Genomic DNA, 22,539 nt, shown 5'->3' on the forward strand with positions numbered 1-22,539 from the left:
TAGCCGAAGTGACAATCAAGGGGCGATCGAAACGCTACTGGCTCTGCCCCGTAGACTCCGTAGCCGAATGGCGTTTCTGCGGCGTTTGGCGTCGCATATGCAGTCCGGCTCTGTTGCGCCAAAACGCAAGAGCGACAGAGATAGATTGCATTTCTTGCGGCTACGGGGCCTGTAGTATGGAGACTAACATAGCTACGGCTTCGATGTGCTACGGAGAGTAAGCGATTGATACCTTGCCGCCCTAGCCGAAATAACAATCGTTGACGCTTGACTAGAAGAGCGAGAGAGATAGCTCTCCGATAACGATAATTAATATCGTAAGCGTTTGTGCATTTGGCTACGTACCCTGATCATCAATTACGGCGATCATTTACAATACCAATACCGTAATTTTCACAATTATTACTCCCTGGCAATTACAGAGTTTATCGAATTGACAAGTTGACAACCCTAAGTAAAGTATACTCGGAGAAGTTTACTTTTTAATAATGAAATGCAACACGAGTAGAAGTTCAATAACGTGATAGCGCAATTGATGGCGTCATTAAAGAGAGTAATGATGGTCAGTAACGGGGACATGGTAGCCCTTCAGCTGTGGCCCTATTTGAGCAAAGACTAGATGAGTTGAAGACACATACGTAGTTTGTCTTTGCACGTTGGTGAAGTGTTTACGCGAGTTTTACACGAGTAGCGATATAGCATAAGGGTTGCATGGAATGGGTTTATCTAAAAGGTTTTTAAAGCTTTACATTCCTCAAAGGTCAGGTAGTAATAACTTATTTAAATAAAATAGAGTAGGTATATAAAAATAATCCTACATTTAATAATTTCAACGATTTTTTTTCTGATAAAAAAAGACAAAGATTAAAATACAACTAATGTTATGCACTGTACTCCAGTAATAATAAATAATAAGATTGTTAGTAATCTGGCAGCGACCTTCGGTAAACATGACTTTTATAAAGCGTGGGCGAAAGAAATTTTAAGGCATCGTTATTTTAGTCATATGGAAAAACATTATTATTCAATCTAGAAGTTCACACAAAAATTGTTTTCCTAACGCTGATTCTTGTGTTAATTTGAGTTTATAAAATGGTTTCCATCCATAGAAATCTTGTAAATAATAAATACCTACACACCAATCATCTGATCCAGAAGTGAGCCGCAATCTTCCAGATGTCGTTGTCGCCTAACCCAATTATGGGAGCCACGTATGAGTTATCCTTACCTTTACCTTACCTTACCGAATACCTTACCTTTACCTTACCGTTACCTTTGCGAATCATAATATGTATTTAGCTCTTGAAGAACCCTATGTCACAGCGCAAGGTGAGGTAGCGGAATGGCATTTCTCCGACGCGAAACGAAAACAAAACGCCGCGAAAGATAGTCTGGCTTTGTCGCGCCAATACGCAAACGCGATAGAGATAGATATCTACTAGCGTTTCGTTTCGTGAGCGTTTGTGCCATTCGGCTACGCACCCAGGTGACGTAGCGGAATGGCATTTCTGCGACGCGAAACAAAACGCTGCGAAAGGCAGTCTGGCACTGTCGCGCCAATACGCAAGAACCATAGAGGTAGATATGTACGAGCGTTTTTTTTTTCGTGAGCGTTTCGTGAGCGTTTGTGCCATTCCGCTCCGTATCCAGGAGGTAGCTTAATCCACAACTTGCACGTTCTGGGCAAAAATGAACTTGTGACATAAAACCCCCTCTTCCAAGAGAGTGGGTATAATCCTAAACCAATATATCAAACATGTACACAGCCTGAATGAATTACTCACATTTTAGGAATAATTCCATGTTGTTAAAAGTGTTTACTGAACAAACAAGAAATATTTTTCATGCACGTAGTCCGTCATTAAAACTGAACCTTACTGTTTTTGCATGTTTGATAGAGACGTTTAAGTACCCATACGGTGCACCATAAACGCTTATTAAAACGTTGACGTAAAGAAAAATACGAAGTGCATTCGTCATAATTCTTTTAGATTGGCGGTTTCGTGAGGCACGCGAGGGAAATCGCGGTATTTTCTAGTGGCAACCGACCTATGATTGCTTTGGTGATAACCCTATTTATATAACCATCAGACGATATTTGATGAAAATTCAGATGTTAATCAAAGTAACGATAATACTAATTAGATACGCCTACGCTAAGTGTTGTCCGATTCAATTGGGGATGGCTACAAAGACATCGAACGCTCGCTCTTAATTTTTTTCATTGGGAATTGTTGTTTGAAAGAAACCCTTATAGCAAAATAAAAGAACTTGATGCCATAGGGCATTTTCGAGAACTACCTATATTTCCAAGGTCTGGCTTACGGATGCTGATAAAGCCGTAAGCCAAATGACCCTGGAAAAATTAAATCAATCAACGAATATCAAGTCAATGAACTTGTGGTCTTGTGAAGATGACAATCTAGAAAGGAGGGTCAAAATATAGATACTTAGCAAAAAAATGGTGCCTCAAACTTGCATAGATACTTTAAATACTTATTTTTAAAGTCCCTATATAACTGTGTTTAATTCAATGATATATATTTATCTGGATGGAGTAAAGTATTCTCATAGTCAGCATACAGCTATGAAAATCCATCATGTATACCCCTCTGGGACACCAGAGTGATTACTTGACGTATCTCTCCTAGATTACATTGGATGCCTGAATGAATATCCATTTTTTCTCATTCTTTTCAAAAACAATGCATTAATTTAGTTGAAGTCTATAGTTCAAGAGCCAGAAACAAATTTGCGCCAGCAACGTCGTTTGACGACCGGTCTGGCGCAGTCGGTAGTGACCCTGCCTGCTACGCCGCGGTCCCGGGTTCGAATCCCGGTAAGGGCATTTATTTGTGTGATGAGCACAGATATTTGTTCCTGAGTCATGGATGTTTTCTAAGTATATAAGTATTTATATATTATATATATCGTTGTCTGAGTACCCACAACACAAGCCTTCTTGAGCTTACCGTGGGCCTCAGTCAATCTGTGTAAGAATGTCCTATAATATTCTCTTTATTCATTTTGATTCTTAGGCTAGGCTTTTTTATAATATGATTATAAAAGTAAAATACAAAACCACATACAAAACAATACAAAATATATAAACACATTATAAAAAACCTAACCTAGGGTGCCGCCAGCAGCGGGGCAGGGCCCAAGCTGCCGGTGGTTAGGGCTGCAGAGAGAGGAACCGTCGAACTATCCGCGCTGTGTCCAAGATCACCGCCTTCTGCATCTGGCCCTTGATCCAGCCACCTAGCCAGAGTCTCTTAAGGTGTTGGTCGAGACTCTTCGCTATGAGACCGTTCGCTGAAACGACTATCGGAACAATGATCGTTGATTCAACATCCCACATGGCGGTTATCTCGTGAGCTAAGTCTAGGTACTTACTGGACTTGTCCTTCTCGGCTTTCACGAGATTCTCATCATGGGGGATGGTGATGTCAACGAGCACTGCCCGGCGTTGCAGTCGATCTATTATCACAATGTCAGGCTTATTGGCTACAATAGTCCTGTCAGTGATAATAGATCGATCCCAATAGAGCGTGGCACGACCATTTTCGAGAACTGGCGCAGGTAAGTACTTGTAGTACGGTACTTCGCGGTCCACAAGGCCGTATTGAAGAGCAAGTTGCTGGTGAATGATCCTGGCTACGAGATTATGTCTGTGCAAGTACTCGCCGTTAGCTAGATGAGAACAACCGGAAATGATATGCCTGAGTGACTCTCCGGGACGGCGGCATGCCCGACAAATGTCGACCGTACCGTCCTTCAGGATATATTTCCGGTAGTTGTTCGTCATCATAACTTCGTCCGCAATTGCACAGGCAAAACCCTCGGTTTCTCCGAAGAGGTCCCCGAATCGTAACCAGTTCACCGATGCGAGCAGATCTACATCGGGTCCCGTGAGGGCCTTGTAGAACCGCCCGTGTAGCTGCTTGCTCTCCCATACCGCCTTGCGGTCCGCAGTACTTAGTACCACAGGTTTGCGCCAGTTCTGTTTCGCCAAGGAGAGCGGCGTGAGGTTTCCGTCCACTGCCACCACATCACGATGCATCCCACACTCGTTGTTAAGGAAGTAATTCCTGAGATTGTACACCTCACGGTTGTGAAGATCTTTGGCGTTTAGGAAGCCTCGACCTCCGCATTTCCGTGGGATGTACAATCTCATAACAGACGAGCGCGGGTGTAACATACGGTGTGTGGTAAGCAGTGAGCGGACCCTCCGATCCGGGCGTCCAGCTCAGTCTGGGTCCACCGTAGTATGCCAAAGGAGTATGTGAGTAGAGGCATTACCCAGGCGTTAAAGGCGCGCACTTTGTTGCCTCCTGACAAAAGACTGTTAAGGACTTTTGTGAGCCGACTGAAAAAGCGCTCCTTCACCGACCGTCTAATGCCAACATCCTCAATACCCAACGACTGTGACATACCAAGGTACTTATAGGTTTCTGATTCAGAGATAGATCTGAACGACATCGTCTCAGAAAGTTGTAAATTTTCTGAATTTACAACCTCCCCGCTGTACATGCATGACCGCACACTTATCGACACCAAACTCCATTCTGATGGCGGTACTGAAAACTTCTGTGGTTGTCAATAGCACCATCAGGTCTTGGGTGTTCGGTGCAAATAGTTTGAGATCGTCCATGTACAGAAGGTGAGAGATGACTTCACCCTCTCTCCGAAGCCGGCAACCTAGCCCAGAATCCTTCAGCAGCGTGCTGAGGGGATTCAGAGCTAGGCAGAACCATAATGGACTCAAACTGTCACCCTGGAATATTCCTCGCTCAATCCTTATGAAGTCCTGCGGGCCAGGGGGTCATCCCTGACTCCTGGTTGACGAAGGACTGTGGTCCACTGCCTCATACATGCAGCCAGGAAGGATATTAAAGCTGCATCAAGTTTATACAGCTCCAATACCCTTCTCAGCCATGAATGAGGCACCGAATCATAGGCCTTCTTATAGTCAATCCAAGCGGCCGAGATGGCCCCCTTGTTCCGCCGAACTTGTTGGCAGATGGTCATGTCTATGAGGAGGAGCTCTTTAGTACTATAATATTTATTATTATTAATTTATATAAAAAAAAAAAAAAAAAGTCTCATAGCAATGGAAATGGCCGATTTTTTTCAAATTTACAATTGCTTATGCAAACTTTCATCAAAGAAAGTTTGATTGACTGAAAAATAAAATACACCCTGTTTTTATTGAATTCAGTTAACATTAAGGGCAGATTCAATCCGATCCAATTGTGCACGTACCGAATACGCACTGTATTATATTGCCGCTGAAACTAAGCGCTTACGATAGCGTAGCATTAGTAAAAGGTAAAAGTCGTTGCGGTCTTAATAGATAAACATAATTTATATATTTATAAAGATGCGATTTCTAATAGCTGTCCGATTCAAACTTTAATGTACAGTCAACCAATGAACCCTAGGCCACTGTAGAACTGTGTCATAGTGACGTTATAGGACGTTATAAATCAGATTGTAAAAAATCTCTTACTGCTTGTCATTTTGTCATGGTTGTAGAGTGGCCTAGGGTTCCAATTGGTTGACTGTACATCAAATATTAGGACTAAATAAGATAAGGATCTAATATGTCTATGTCGAGAAAATATATTTGTTGAAATAAACGTCACTTTTGGCAATAAAAATCAGTATCACGATGCAATGACACCTAAAGAAGCATGTTTTAGAATACAGCAATAAACATACTCGTAGGTAGCCCAATTAGGTAGTCTGGGTAAATAACAGAATTTATATCGAATTCTATTAGGTTTTCGATAACGATCGAAACATATTGGACTTTTCTTTAATGATTGAACTTTTCAGACATGGTATTAATAGCCTCTAAAATATGTAAATATTATATTTATTGGAGAAACATGTTTCTATTATAATTATGTTGTTCAGTGTGCTGTTAAGAAAATTTAAAAATCTAATAACTGTCAGTTTTGTGACGATAGTGATTTTAATTCAAATTTGGTTTTGGTGTTCATTTAATAATAATTCTTGGCTCACGAGATAACCGCCATGTGGGATGTTGATTAAACGATCATTGTTCCGATAGTCGTTTCAGCGAACGGTCTCATAGCGAAGAGTCTCGACCAACGTAAGAGACTCTCGCTAGGTGGATGGATCAAGGGCCAAATGCAGAAGGAGGTGATCTTGGACACGGCGCGGATAGTCCGACGATTCCTCTCTCTGCAGCCCTAATCACCGGCAGCTTGGGCCCTGCCCCGCTGTTGGCGGCACCCTAGGTTAGGTTTTTTATAATGTATATATATTTTGTATTGTTTTGTAAGTGGTTTTGTATTTTACTTTTATAATCATATTATAAAATACCCTAGCCTACGAGTTAAGATAAATAAAGAAAATAAATTGGTGCTCACAGATGAGATAATTACTTGGTTTTCGACTATTCAAAATAGTAGAAAGTGATGGTGCATTAGAAATGGAAAACATGATTCGACCCTGAGTCGTAAACTTCGGTTTTATAAGAAGTATTCTCTCGGATCTGTACGTAAGTTGTTATCGAGGAATACTTAACTCGAAATATGAATCTATACGTAAAACGCTGTCAGCCACGTAGTGACGTCATAGAACCTAACTTAACTTCATGTCGAGTCAATCACTGACATAATGATGGTCTTTATGCTTCAAACTTAAAATAATTTTATTACAAAATCACAACAATAACTTACAAATAAACACTTATACTAAAAACTTACAAATTAATAAAATAAGTATACTATTATATTATTTCTATATACATTAATAAAATAATTAATGTAAAATTTATGAATTATTCTGTAATTGTAATTATAATATGTAAGCCTGACCTGTAATTGATATTATTAATAAATATGAGTATAAGTATTAAATAAATGTCATATACAAAGAAAAAGTGACCAAAGCCTCCAGTGCTCCGAGCTGGCGCCACGAGCCTTCGGAAATGTCATATACTTAGAAATTTCGACCCTTGCTTTCGTGGACCGATAGCCGAGTGGTTCTGGCATTCGCCCGGTAAGCGGAGTACGCTGGTTCGTTTCCAGCTCGGAGCACTGGAGGCTTTGGTCACTTTTTCTTTGTATATGATATTTATTTAATGTTTAGAACATATTTAATAGTAGTGTTACTACTTAAAATAACAAGTTAAAATATTTTCTATGAAAGTAATTTAATTTGTTCTTAGAATGAGTATAAGTATTATTTTATTCTGAGGTAATTGGTTATATTTTTTGAAATTCCTTGTAAATGAAATCCTGCGTTACCAAGGTAGAGTGTTTGCTAGTGCGGTAAAGGTAAAAGCAATCAGTGACAACGAACAAACTCGTACTCGATTCAAATTCGAGTGATTAATCATTGAGTCGCAATCACACCCTCGCGTACGAGCGAATACGTGGCCCATTCAAAGGGTACATATCAATATTTTTAATATGTGCGATACGCAAACCGCCCCGGGTTCATACTGGTTATACACAACCTTAATAAATATATATGTACATTATTTATAATGTCCATACATATCAGCGATGGTCTGTATGTCTATATGTTTTGTTGTTATAAATGTTTATAAAACAGCCAGTGTGGGTGCACCACTACTCCGCGTACGAAGCCAGGCTCCGTAGCCGAATGGTATTTCTCCGACTCAAAACGAAAACGAAACGCCGCAAAAGGTAGTCTGGCTCTGTCGCGCCAATAAGCAAGAGCGATAGAGATAGATATCTACTAGCGTTTCGTTTCGTGAGCGTTTGTGCCATTCGGCTACGCACCCAGAAAATGTATCTACACCCTATGTTTATTGAAACTCGCTAGTCTCTTAGAGAAATTAATTGTATTTGATCTAAATAACCTAAGACGCTTCTTAACTCTTACGGTCATCGGGATATTAAAAAAATAATAGTTATTTGTTATACAAGGGGGCAAAGTTGTATTTTATAAAAAATAAAATAAAATAAAAAACATTTATTGCAGACCACTGATCCATAGAATATATTAGTAACAATTTTAACTTACAAACTATGTTAGTAGATTCATAATAATTATCATACACACTCACAAGAAAACCCACACACATTACACACACACACACACACACACACACACACACACACACACATACACACACACACTCTCTTACTTAGCCTTGCCGATGGCAACTTCCACCCAGTATTTAATTATGGGGCAGTCGTAGTTCCCAGACAGTACTCTGAGGAGGCTATTGCTGCTGCCACGCACTCGCCTAAGCAACGATCCAACACGCTTGCGTCTGATTGCGAAAAAGTCGTCAGTTCGCACTTCGGCAAACATGCCGGACGCACTACAATGCTTCGGCAGCCGCAAGAGCATCCTCAGAATATTGTTATACTGCACTCTCAGTGCGTTATATGCCCTCTGGGTAAACGCTACCCACAGGCTGACAGTAGGCTTTAAAAAGCGTCAACTTGACCTGTTCATTACACTTTGCAAACCTGCGGGCAAGCATATTGCCACGCACTGCCATCGCCCTTCTCTCCCTCTCCAGATCCAAGTCATCCTTAAGGTCCTCCGTAATGACATGTCCCAGGTATTTAAACCTCTCAACTCTAATTTTAACGCCGAATGTGGAATTGAAAAACGAGCAAGTGAAAGGATTCTATAGTTGAACCACGAGCGACGCGAGTGGTTCGAGAATAGAATCCTGAACTTGCAAGTTTTTTAACACACGAGAAGTAAAATACATTTGCACCCGAGTGTAACACAAAACTTTTCCCCTCACTATAGCGAGGAAACTACAACGCAAAAAATGCGTTTATCGCTGCTTCCAGTAGTTCCACAGGTGGTAAATCATCTTTATTACTAGATTCACTTACTTTTATCAATTTTAAAGCAGTTAATTTGACTTTATTCAAGGTCAAATTACTTTACCCACTAGTGGATAAAATGCGTTTTTACCCGCTGGTATTAAAGGACAAAACACGTGTTTCCGAGCTAGTGAGGGGAAAAAATAATTACTGAACACGACCGTGTGTGACCGCCTTTACCACTTCCCAATGTCACCCAATGTTATTTGTTTCGGCATGTGCCGTCAATCACTTGACTTTAACTTGAATATTGTTCTTAAGGGTCTCTCACACTAATTAATTCATTTATTATAGATGAAAACGATGATTTTTTTTTTGCGAATTTAACTAAAAGTGATATACAGAGTGGTTCCTGATAACGAACCTAACGACGTGTCGAATTTAACGGAAAACAAAAAAAAAAACACGGTGTATAAATAGTATCTGTAGGTAGATAACTTTGTTCGTAGGTGGTTGCTTATTATTATTAAGTCTGCAGCTTACTGTACAAAACAATGTATTTTATAAATAAATTGTATTAATAAATTTTCTAAAGAAAGGAAAAATTCACCACCCCGATAGGTTTTACGAACCTGCAACCTTCAAGTACTGGTCCGGAGTACCAGACCCTTTAGCACAACTTGCCTTGTCGCGCGCGAGTCCATACATTAACGCCAACAAACTGCTCCGCAGTTTGGCGAAGCATAATGTAAGGTACCCACAGTAAATTGTATTTTTGATAAAACAATAAAAAAAGCGCGACTTCAAGTAGGTATGGACTCGCGCGCGACAAGGCAAGATGTGCTAGAGGGGCAGGAGGTCGCACAAGTTGAGTCCTGACAACGATCTGACGGGGGTGTGAATTTTTTATTGATTGAGATGTTGATAATGTTCTCAAAAGAATGTGATAATGGACAAAATTACTACTTACCGGTCTGGGTAAACCTTAACAACTCCCACAAAAGTTAAAAAAACCGCCAGGGTTCGTAAGTAATTATTATAAAAACACATTTTTAACGACTAAAATGTCGCCAAGTAAAAGTATGATATTTCATACCCATTAATCTTTGCTTCAACAGTCTGAAACTTTTCAGCACGCATGCGTCCCTGTCAAAGCCAAGTGTTCTCGGAAAGTTTTCAGTCCGACCGTCTCGGCTGGCGCGGTCAGGCGGCCCGTCCTGAACAAGTTCCAACTTGTCACGACGCCCACGCCCGACTTGTTGAACTTGTTCGATCGGACATTAAATTGAAATGAATTCGGCGAAGTTGGTGATGCTGGTTCTGTGCTCAAGTTCGTATTTGTTTTATGTGGTTGTTTGTGTCGGCAAAAGTTGCGTGAGGACTGATTTTTTTACAATTTTCAAAATATAGAAATATAAATACCTTCATAAAAGTTTTCGTAATAGATAATTAGGTACTTTGCTGTTTAGTTTATGATATCTTTGAATGTCTTATTGTTTATGAATTTTATGATTAAGTTATTTTTAGTCACATTATTATATCGTCAGATCGTCACTACTTTGAAAAAAACTTGTATCGTCGTCTGTCAATGAAAAGAAAATTGTAGCAAGTATGTATTATTAACTTACTATTTGAGGAAGCATGAGATACGTTTTAAAGTAGTTCACATTATTATTTACGGTATTTTAGTTCCTATAAGTCTAAACTTAGGTTTTTATTTATTTATTCGTATTATTTACAAAGTAAAATCGTTGGTTTTCATTTCATAACAATAAAAATAGAGAACTATAATCATTACAAAATACTTAAATATTAACTACTTTTGGACTTATTTTTGTTTAAATGGGTATCTTTTTTGGCACGCTTTCCTACCCTTCTCCGCTGGTCAGAGATTGGCTCGTGGTTGTTTATTTATGTCAATCAAACAAACATTTGATTAATGGATGCCTCAAATTGCAAAAAAAAGATATCGGATCTGCAATGAGGTAATAAACGCATTTTTTTTTTGTTCATTTTGCCTTAAGTTAACAATATCACTTACACTTTTTAAAAATTACAGATGTCGCAATTTATGAATTTTATACCTTATACTTTTAAACGAGCAATTCTTGTATACTTATTTATTTATTTATTTATACCGACGATCTCGGAAACCGCTCTAACGATTTCGCTGAAATTTGTTATGTAGGGGTTTTCGGGGGTGAAAAATCGATCTAGCGTAGCCTTAGATCCCGGAAAACGCGAATTTTCGAGTTTTCATGAGTTTTTCTTTCGCGTTAATAAACGTAAAAAATGGTCGTTAATTTCGCCGCGCGCGCATCGATTCCGCTTAGCTCAGTCGTACGAGGTCGGTCTAATGTACGCAGATAGATCGTAGGTGTCAGGGTTTCGAATCCCGGCCAGAAATAAAATTTTTGTTTTTTGTCTTTTTTTTGTTTTTGTATTTATAAGAGTTTTTTTTATCTAAAGACGTGATATATTAGAATAGAACCGAGCGAAGCTCGGTCGCCCAGATATTAGTTAAGTATATGGGATAAAAACCGAAACTGCGTAATAAGTAGGTAATAAACCGGTATCTAATACTCTGGTATTTCCGATGAACGGTATGGGGTTCTTCAAAAAACCAGTGTACTAATTTCTAATGGGTCGCCAATGCGCATGTGACACACCTTTAGTTGCAGGCGTCTATTTATAGGTTGCTAAATCCGTTTCCGTTAGACGATGAATCGTCCCCACAAAATCGCTACGGATCATGGTAGCCTGGATCTGCTTTGGCAACTAATCCCAATATAGTTTTAACGAAAGCGACTGCCATCTGACCTTCCAACCCGAAGGGTAACTAGCTAACTAGGTCTTATCGGGATTAGTCCGGATTTCTCACTATGTTTTCCTTCACCGAAAAGCGACTGGCAAATATCAAATGACATTTCGCTCATAAGTTCCGGAAAATAATATAAAAGTAAAGTTTCACTACTTACCTATTTCTTTTCCGTAACAGCTCTGTCGTGCGGGCCCTAAAGTGATTTATAAATTACATTAATTTCTGCTTTTTGTTTTGTTCTCGATTCTACAATGGGTTTTAAAACGAAAATTAAAAGTCCCAAAATACAGTAACGGACTAGTTTTCGTTACTTTTCGAGCCAATTTCAGATTATCCTGAATGATTAATAAATTATTTATTGAAGTATGCAACAAAGCAAATTATTTTATGAAATATTTTTTTTTGTTTTTTTTTTAAGTAATAGGACTACTATAAATGTATATTATAAACTGAGATAGATACCATACACTAAAGAAAAAGCGATCAAGCCCACGGTGGCGAAGCCGGGAATCGAACCTGGGTCCGGGGGGCGCGAGCGGTCGAGGTGGTGTAACGGTTTAGCACGTCAGCCGCGATAGCTGGAGACCCGGGTTCGGTTGATCCCTTTTTATTTAGTGTATGGTATCTATTTCAGTTTATAAATTATTTATTGTTAAGATAAACAATTAAAATTGTTTTCCGTAAGATATTATGTCAAAATATGTAGAACTGCTTTTGAAATGTTGTAACTGGTAAGTGGTGTACCTACTGCTTTATTTTTATCTGGGAATCGCTTTTTGGCATTACTGCACTTTTACAGCTGTATGACAGCTGCATAAACGTTAATTTTAAATAAAATCTCTCATAAATAATGTCCAAACATGGCGGTAACCAAAACTGAGGGTATTCGGACGGACGTTTGTATATATTTTATCGCTCATTTCAGAAGACTCATTTATTAAGCTTGCATATTAATTCACCACACTCATTATAATACGTAGGAATTTCAGAAACAAATGCAGGATTTAAGCCACAGAGAAAGTTTGCACATAAATAAAGCTGCTCGGTGATATAGCGGCGCTGGTCCAATATGCTGTTGTTTTTATACCAGCCCTCGCTTCGAAAAGGGCTTATGTGTCGATTATCCCCTATGATGTTAGGCTGTTTGTGTTGTAACAAGGAGTTCATGAGCACTGGATTGTTAACAGAGCGTTTTGAGAGTATTTTCAGTTGGGTGACCCGCGCAGAGCCGGGTACGAGATATCTCTTATTTTTGTGAATAATGAAATTTAAATCATTTTCATAACAAAAGCTGTGCTCTAGAATATTCTAAAGTTTATATATGTACTAGCTTTTGCCAGCGGCTTCGCACGCGTTAGAAAGAGATAAAAAGTAGCCGATGTCACTCTCCATCCCTTCAACTATCTCAACTGTCAATTAGTCGCTCCGTTTTGCCGTGAAAGCGGATAATATTTAAAGTATATGGATAAACTTATACATAAACAGTTACAAGAGAAAGGCTTTATATTCGTGCTTGATTTAGATTTAGATTTAGATTTATTTATTTCATAATATAGAATTACATTATAAATTATTCTACCTTAATCTATAAGAATTTATATTATGATCGTCGAGTATGATTTTTAATGAAATATCAATTACAATTATAATTTGATACTAATTTTAAAAATATAACAATAATGATTTATAAGTAATCACAATGTCAATTTTTACATAAAAAGGAAAAAAGAAAAAACAAGGTATCTCATAATGATCGTCAATTTAAGGATTAAGGATTTCTTGTTACGTTCGATTTAAGGAAGCAATGAAGTCAGTCTTCCATAAGAAGGTTAAAGTCAGAAAATTAGACGGGGAAAATAGATGGTTCCCATAGTTTTTTTGTTATCGTTTGTTTGTTAGATTGTTTGGGAAAAACCTTATCTACCCGTGCCAATTTTAATCAAAATAATATCATCTATGTAAAATCAATTTTATCGACAACCGATAATGGTCTGATTACTAACCAGTTCTACATAGCAAGAGGCATAACATAAATGAAAAGATGCTTTTTAAAATACAATTTTACGTTATAGTTGGATCCCAATCTTAGGTTCACATAAGTCAAAACTACATAAAAAAACCGGCCAAGAGCGTGTCGGGCCACGCTCAGTGTAGGGTTTCGTAGTTTTCCGTATTTTTCTCAAAAACTACTGAACCTATCAAGTTCAAAACAATTTTCCTAGAAAGTCTTTGTAAAGTTCTACTTTTGTGATTTTTTTCATATTTTTTAACCATATGGTTCAAAAGTTAGAGGGGATAAATATATCTACTAGATAAAGTTATCACTATCCTTTTCATCACACGTATAAATGACAATGACAGCTAACATTTATCTGACAGATATTATTTATCTGGCGATTGAAAAACCAGCCCCAAAACAACAAAATAATTAATTAAAATTCGTGGGAAACGTATAAGCCTAACCGGTTGTCAAAGTTTATATGAAACGAGTTTAAAATTTAATTAAAGGTTCAACCTTTATGTACGTACTGTAGGTGAATAAAGTACATACAACAATTTTCCTGGGCTTGTACTTACTTTATATAAACTTTTGAGTCTCATATTACCACACGTTATAATTAATTTGAACAAAGAACAATGGAATTTAATAAAAAACCTGGTTTCTGCCTGCGACATCTTCATCTCTCATTTTCACTGAGAGTGAGTCGCTATGTATCTGACTAACTCTCAGTGAAACTATACGTAGGAACGTGTTTGGCACCGCAAATATCATTATAATTATCATATTTGTTTTAAAATTTCAAATTGTCGTGTTTTAAATAAATCCCACAGGCAAAAATTGTAAACTGAATTTGTGTTAATTAGTGAATTTTTCTATCGAGCACAAATTAAAAACTCAGAAGCTCAGACAAGTAAGCATGGTCTTGCGATAAATGATAAAACATCAGGCCGTCCCTATCGAAATTACTAATAGTGCGACAGGGACGGCCTGATATTTTATCGTTTATCGCGCGATCATGCTTGCCTGCCAGAACTCAAATTAATTTTATTTATTATAGGAGTCGCGTTACGATCCAAAAATATGCAAAGATTTTTAAAAACTAGATTTTCTGAAACTACTGCTACATTATGCGAGCGAGAGAGGACCTTAGCAGTTTAGCACTGTAGGTGTATACTTAGTTCGAGCGTTACGCCGTGTCTTGCGTGGGCGACGGTCGCGCGACCGTCGCCGTCGCGTCTCATACTTCCATATCGATAAGGTTTGATTTCGTATGCGTCGCATCGCCGTCGCGCGACCATCGCGCGACCGTCGCCCACGCAAGCCACGGTGTTACGAAAACTCGGGAACCGTATTAATTTCGTAATAACTAAGTTTTAATACTGGCCTGCGATCAGATATAAAAATAAACCATATCTGGGTCAAAATTCTTTTCGATGTCTTATTTTGTGTCCCTAAAAAACGTGACGGAGTGGTGATTTTTGTATGAGATGATGTTTTGTTTTTATTTTTTCGTGTTTGAACTAAAATCTAGACTGAAAAAGAAATACAGTTGCACCGGTTTTTTTTTTATATTGGGTCGAACAGCATATAAAAGTGTGATAGAGTGGTATGAAACAAGACATCGAAAATAATTTTGACCCATCTAATTCTAATATTAAAATATGAAGACGCATATTATTTTAGTAACACAAATGGATGTCCAGATGACTCAGCACACTCCAATTACCCTAAGAGCTGGGGCAGTGATACATTATGTTCAGGAAAATGCGTTATTCATGAGCGTGAATATCGCCCGATATGAAGACGAATACCTGGCTCTCTAGCCAATGTTGCAATCGGTAACGATCTTTATCGTAGTTATCTCTCTCTATCGCTCTTAAGACGCTACAGGAGCGAAAATGCTAAAAAGGAGGAGATTTATCGAAAAAAATAATTGTCCACTCAGAACAACACAGTTAAAAGATATTGCGAAAAAAATCTTAAAACAGAGGTTCCGCTCTCAACTATTTCCTCCTTCAAAACTTAATTAATCGTAACGCAATATGAGAATCTGAATAACAATGAAATAATCTGTGGACCGTTTATTTTTTTTTGCAAATTGTTACCAATTTTGAATACCACAACTTTTTTACGCCATAATGAACAACGCCGTTTTTGTAAATTTTTAATGGGCCCTAGCATCTTTAAAAAAAGGAATATCAAAAAATCAAAACGGTCCGACACAGATAAAAATAATAATAATCTGTGTTGAAAAAATCATTGCTCTATCTTTAAAAACCAGGGAGGAAATAGTCGAAGGCGTTTGTATGGAGAATTGACCTCTCTTGTATCGTCTTAACGTCATTAATTAACTAGGTACTCTTTGTCACCGTTTCATAGCCTCTCCCTATCCCTGTTTTGATTTTCAAGTGGCACGACAGAGCCAGACTGCGTTAGAATCGCCACGCCATTACTAATAAATGAGTATTGGACTTAATTCGTAATTTTCTTGAAAACCTGAGCAGTTTTAATGAAATAAAATAAGTAATAAAAATAAGTAGCGTCAGCGATTGTCACCCAAAATCTAGAAAATTACTTTGCTAATCCGCAAATAGATGACGTACTTAGGCCCACTTGCACCAACCACTTAACTCAGGGTTAGTGGGCTGTCATCTGTCAAATTCCATATAAAATGGTGGGTTAACCCTCGAGTTAACCCACCATTCTCGTTGGTGCAAGTGGCCCTGGGTCAATCAGTATCGTGAATGTCTAGTATGTCAGGCAAAGTAATCTTCTAGATTTCGATTAAGTAACATGGATTTCATAATACATAATTAATTTATTGCATTTGTAATCATTGTGTTTACACAAGGTCTTACAATAGGCAATATACTTACTTTAACTACGGCTAAAATTATTTACATAAAATGGATTTTTAAATAACTTTCCGCAAAGTAACGCTTGATTCCATCGATCAACGATTGTCACTTCGTCTAGAGACCGGCTTTATTGACGATGGCGCGAGAGAGCCAGTCGCGTATCGTACAGTCGACTTCATAAATATATGTACATTTCGTCACCTTAACTCGTTGAAATAAGGTGAAAAAGTGTACACATATTTATGAACTCGACTGACGTCAACAATTGTAATATTGGCTAGATACCCAGAGCATCATCATCAGACTAAGTGTCCAATTTGCATACTAGAATGGTATTGATTATTTTGTTTGTATTATTAGGCTCGGGTGACTACTTAGACAACAGATGATACAGAATAATATATTGCGGTGAATGAGTAACGCTAGAAATGTTAATAGTGAATACCTACTAGGCATTGTTAAGTAAATAGCCTTATTTGAATAAGTAATATTGTGGCTTGATTGAAATACTTGACAAGACTGTAATGGAATATGAATTCAGAATATATATTAGGCTTATAATTTGATAATAATATCTAAGAACCGTAGCTATTGTTTACTTGGAAATATTTAATAATATTAGGGTCAAGCAAGATAAATGCGTTACTTGAGAATCTCTTGAGATAAAATCAACATACGACATTGAGTAGACTTAAAATTAAAATTGACCATTTATTGGAAATTATACCTTACTTGTCTATATCGAAGGTTTAAACAGTCAAAATAAATGTAGTATTAAATGTAGTTGTATAAACGCAAGAAAAATTCATTCGCAACTCATGTCTTTTTTTAAACACGCATCGGATGTTTTGATTTATCACGCCTCGTTTCGAATTTCCTCTTTTCCGCTCTCCTATCGATAATAACTATTGGCACATCACTAGTACCTAAGTACAATCAGCAACAAATATGAATAAAATTCTGAGGTCGTATTTTATTTGTTTCGGTTTGAATTTTGGATCCGCGCCCTCACAATCTCTCCGCTTAGCCTCGAGGTTGACTGGTAGAGAATGCGTTAAAGCATTAAGTCCGCCTTTTTTATTGTAGTTACGATTTTTCTTTTGTTACAGCCATAGTGCCAAAATATGTATACCGTATACCAGACCTTTATTGTCTGTCCTATTGAGTGCTAATTACGACAAACCACAGTTCAGCGTCGTTCAGCGTCTACGATGCATTTTCGCTACATTCCGGAAAATCCATAAAATTCATACAACGTAGCGCTATGAGCTATGACCGGAGCTGAGCAGTGAACGTGTTAAGATCCTGTAGGGTCTCCGCTAGCTGACGTGGATTACCCGGAATTCTATAAGTACAATTTCTTATTAGACGAGCGTCCGTTCCGAACATACATAGATATATATGAACAGCGCTAAATAGCCCGGGCGCGTGCGACGGACTTATTGGTCGTCCGCGCCATCTAACGGAGGCCCGAATACATATTTTTTATCACTTTTTCTGTATTCATATCTTTATTGCTGACTGTAACTATAAAAATCGCTTGTTACAGAATGTGTAGCAGTCAACATAAAGCGGCTAGAAGTCCCGCCACTAGTGGAGCTGGGCACCGATCACGTTATCCTGGACTGCGAGCACGACGCCCCGGAACTGCTGCCGGGGTTCATGATGAAGTGGTTCTTCAACGGCGCCTCGGGGCTCGTGTACCAGTGGATACCGCCCATGCGGCCGCAGGTCATAGGCTTGTTGAAAGGGAAGGTCGATCTCAACTTTAGGATATCTGGTGAGTATCAACACAGAATACACAGAAGTATTCTGTAGTGGAGTTTTCTCCCGCACAGATAAGACACTTCGTACAATATCGACGGTTAAGACGATACAGGAGGGGTCAATTCTCCATACGAACGCTCTCGACTATTTCCTTCCTGGTTTTTGAAGATAGAGCGATGATTTTTTCAACACACATTATTATTATTTTTATCTGTGTCGGACCGTTTTGATTTTTTTGATATTCTTATTTTAAAAGCCGCTAGAGCCCATCAAAACTTTCCAAAAACGGCCTTTTTCATTATGGCGCAAAAAAAGGTGTGATACTCAGGATTGGTAACAATCAGCCAAAAAAACTAAACGGTCCGACACAGATTATTTCATTGTGGTTCTGATTCTCAAATTTCGTTACGATTGATTAAGTTTTGAAGGAGGAAACAGTCGAGAGCGGAACCTCGATTTGAAAGATTTTTTCGCAATATCTTTTAACTGAGTTGTTCTTAATGAACAATTTTTTTTTCGACAAATCTAGTTAATGACACTAGTTTATTTAACTAAAATTCCCAAATTGAAAGGAGCGACTCCTTTCCATTTTAGCATTTTCGCTCCTGTAGCGTCTTAAGAGCGGTTCAAGTATGTATGGATATCGGTCCGACATCCGATATCGGATCGTATAATGTGAAAACGCACTACTGGCCAACATTTGTTCAGCAACTTTTGATTTTTTGCATTGCATTTTGATTTTTATCACCCTTGAAAGTTTTTCCTAGGAGGTAATGTATTGCGAAATCTGTTGTCTAAAGTGTGACAGACAACGTCAATGACTAAAGCTAATCCATACTAGTCCATACTAATATTATAAATGGGAAAGTGTGTGTGTCTGTTTGTTTGTCCGTCTTTCACGGCAAAGCGGAGCGCGATATTGACGTGTTTTTCAAGTGGAGATAGTTGAAGGGATGGAGAGTGACATAGACTACTTTCTGTCTCTTTTTAACGCGAGCGAAGCCGCGGTAAAGTTAGTATTTATATGTATGATATGAAAAATTAAAAACCAAAAAGACTTCTTAATTTTTAAAAGTCGCCGAACAAATCTTGGTCAGTTTAAGGAACCTAACCTATATCCTACTGTTTACTTTTTTACTTTCATTATTCACCCTGTATACTTAATTGAAATATAATTGAAGTTCTATTTCAATTATACATACTTAAAATTTAGTTTGGGACTAGACATGTCCATTTGTTGTGTAATTAGTGTTTACTAGAAGTTCTGAACTACGAATAATTTAAAGTTATTACCTATGTGTACACAATTACAATCCACTCGATACCAATCGAATCAAAAATAACACAATCGATTCGAGTTACGTGACCTAATGGTAGGTACTATGTAGTAGGTAAGTCCTATTAAGTCTGGAGCTTTGCACTTAAGATCACTCTAGGCCAACTGTAGTAGCCTCCCCTATATTGCACTGATATCACCAGTCAATATATTTAGTATAGAGAGTAGAGTTAAGGCACACCTCGGACACTGGCGATCAAATATATGAAAGAGGCGCGATCCTAGCACACATTCTAAGCTCGTGTAGGTGAACGAGTACTATGCTTGTATGAGTGAAATATGACAGATCGACTGTTCGCGTTTTTAACAGGCGGTAACTGTGAGGCAACCGAGAGGGGGTGGGCGGCACTTTCAGCGGGGAGCGGGAGTGGCCATACTGTACGATAGTACTCTTTATTATACTGTGGTTAAGGGTCACTTGCACCACCGAAAATGGAGGGGTAACCCGGGGCAACCATTTTATATGGAATTTGACGGTTGACAGCCCACTAACCTTGAGTTAAGCGGGTGGTGCAGGAGAAAACTCTCTATTTAAGAGTTACACAATCTACGAAGTGATCACTATATGCATGTCATCAAATGAACTTAGCCGTTATTGCCGAAGCATTAGCTGAACCACGCTTTATGCGTATAATTAAATTTTTTTACGGTTTTATGAAGTGAAAAAATACTAACGCAGTGTCTTGCGTGGGCGACGGTCGCGCGACCGTCGCCATCGCTTCGTCTACTTCCATATCAATAAGCGACCGTCGCCCACGCAAGCCACGGCGTAAGTAGTGTTCAGTCAGCAGTGACCTGCGTTAACCTCACCCCAGGCCCCGTAGCCGAATGGCATTTCTCCGACGCCAAACGAAAACGAAACGTAGTCCGGCTCTGTCGCGCCAATACGCAAGAGCGATAGGGATAGATATCTACTAGCGTTTCGTTTCGTGAGCGTTTGTGCCATTCGGCTACGCACCCTGAGCTGATTCCTGAGCTAAATTATCTCGTCCTTCAGTTTTTAACCCCCGACGCGAAAACGACGGGGTGTTATAAGTTTGACGTGTTTGTCTGTCTGTCTGTCTGTCTGATGTCTGTCTGTCTGTCTGTCTGTATGTTTGTCTGTCTGTCTGTTTGTCTGTCTTTCTGTGTGTGTGTGTGTGTGTGTGTGTGTGTGTGTGTGTGTGTGTGTGTGTGTGTGTGTGTGTGTGTGTCTGTGTGTGTCTGTCGTATCGTAGTTCCCGAACGGATGAACCGATTTCGATTTAGTTTTTTTTGTTTGAAAGCTGAGTTAGTCGGGAGTGTTCTTAGCCATGCTTGTTTCATAAAACCGGCCAAGAGCGTATCGGGCCACGCTCAGTGTAGGGTTCCGTAGTTTTCCGTATTTTTCTCAAAAACTACTGAACCTATCAAGTTCAAAACAATTTTCCTAGAAAGTCTTTGTAAAGTTCTACTTTTGTGATTTTTTTCATATTTTTTAAACATATGGTTCAAAAGTTAGAGGGGGGGGGCACACTATTTTTCCTTTAGGAGCGTTTATTTCCGAAAATATTAATATTATCAAAAAACGATCTTAGTAAATCCTTATTCATTTTTAAATATCTATCCAACAATATATCACACGTTGGGGTTGGAATGAAAAAAAAAACAATCCCCACTTTACATGTAGGGGGGGTACCCTAACAAAATATTTTTTCCACGTTTTATTTTACCACTTTGTCGGCGTGATTGATATACATATTGGTACCAAATTTCAGCTTTCTAGTGCTAACGGTTACTGAGATTATCCGCGGACGGACGGACGGACGGACGGACGGACGGACGGACGGACGGACGGACGGACGGACGGACGGACGGACAGACAGACATGGCGAAACTATAAGGGTTCCTAGTTGACAACGGAACCCTAAAAATCGGTCCAACATGTCGCGGTCGGGGATTTTTTCAAAATTTTAATTTAAATTATAAATGGGCTTACTTTTGGCCACAGACTAGCCAAAGGCAAAGACGTGGACTAACTACGATGGAGTGAGCTTGCCCAGATTACCAGATTACCTCTTTTTTTTTTTCTAGAGGAGCCGCTACAAGCGTACAGAGCCATCAAAATCTTGAACCCGTCGACACACCTGAGTGGGAACTACACGTGCGTGGTGTCCACGTTTGAGGAGGAGGATCGAGAGACCAGTTCCATGCTCGTTTACAGTGAGTATAGCCCTTACATTAGTTAACCCATAATATAATCATTTTCGGTCGTCGTTCCTACGTATTGTGTGCACGGCATTACCACGCGTTTATAATATGTCACATTTGACATTTAGTTTTAGGCATTTGAAATTTAGGCTTATTCAGTACATTTGTTTACTAAGTTTGCGATTGCATTCTGTCGTAGGGGTAGTTAATAAAATACATTTTCCTTAGGCAGTTAAGAATTTTCTATCTGTATTTATTTTATTGCAAAAGTGATGAAAATATTGTGTGTAACCATGGACGTAAAACTATCACAAACTCGAGCTTTGCGCTCGCGAAGGCTTGCTTACTCTCCATTGCAATATTTAATTTACGTCCCACGTTGCATAATGTAATAATGTACTATGTATTATAACCTCCAATAACCTGATAATAGAAATCAAGAACGATATAATACGGGACTGACAAAGCCCATACTAAAAAGCGTACCCCTGAAATGTATGGACTTTTTAAGCTTAAATCTAAGTAGATGGCGCTGTTTCGCAGGCTGGAAGTGGCCAAAATTGTATTTGCCCCTAATATTTTTGCGTGTTTTTATTTTTTATAAGAACAAATAACATATTTCTTTATTTTAATATCATGATATCACGTCAATACACATTTTGAAAAAAAAAAAAATTGTAGCCATCATCATCATCATGTAGTATTTAATAGGTGGCGCTAAAAAAATGAGGTACGATTCTTAGTATGAAGAGTATAAATCCTATATTTAATAATTGATTTCTATCAAGGAT

At 38.5% G+C, this 22,539-nt stretch overlaps 1 protein-coding gene across 1 annotated transcript in view; it reads left to right on the top strand.

Moving 5' to 3' along the window:
* The first annotated feature begins 8,320 nt into the window (after nt 1–8,320).
* Nucleotides 8,321–22,539, top strand: part of LOC125225213 — a 38,034-nt gene continuing 23,815 nt past the window's right edge. Inside the window, exons 1-3 of the mRNA XM_048128821.1 lie at nt 8,321–8,561; nt 18,026–18,256; nt 21,632–21,760. Of these exons, the coding sequence (XP_047984778.1) occupies nt 8,321–8,561; nt 18,026–18,256; nt 21,632–21,760 (601 nt within the window). The remainder of the gene's footprint in view (nt 8,562–18,025; nt 18,257–21,631; nt 21,761–22,539) is intronic.

The sequence above is a fragment of the Leguminivora glycinivorella genome, chromosome 1 (assembly GCF_023078275.1).
Source record: "Leguminivora glycinivorella isolate SPB_JAAS2020 chromosome 1, LegGlyc_1.1, whole genome shotgun sequence".
Taxonomy (NCBI): Eukaryota; Metazoa; Arthropoda; class Insecta; order Lepidoptera; family Tortricidae; genus Leguminivora; species Leguminivora glycinivorella.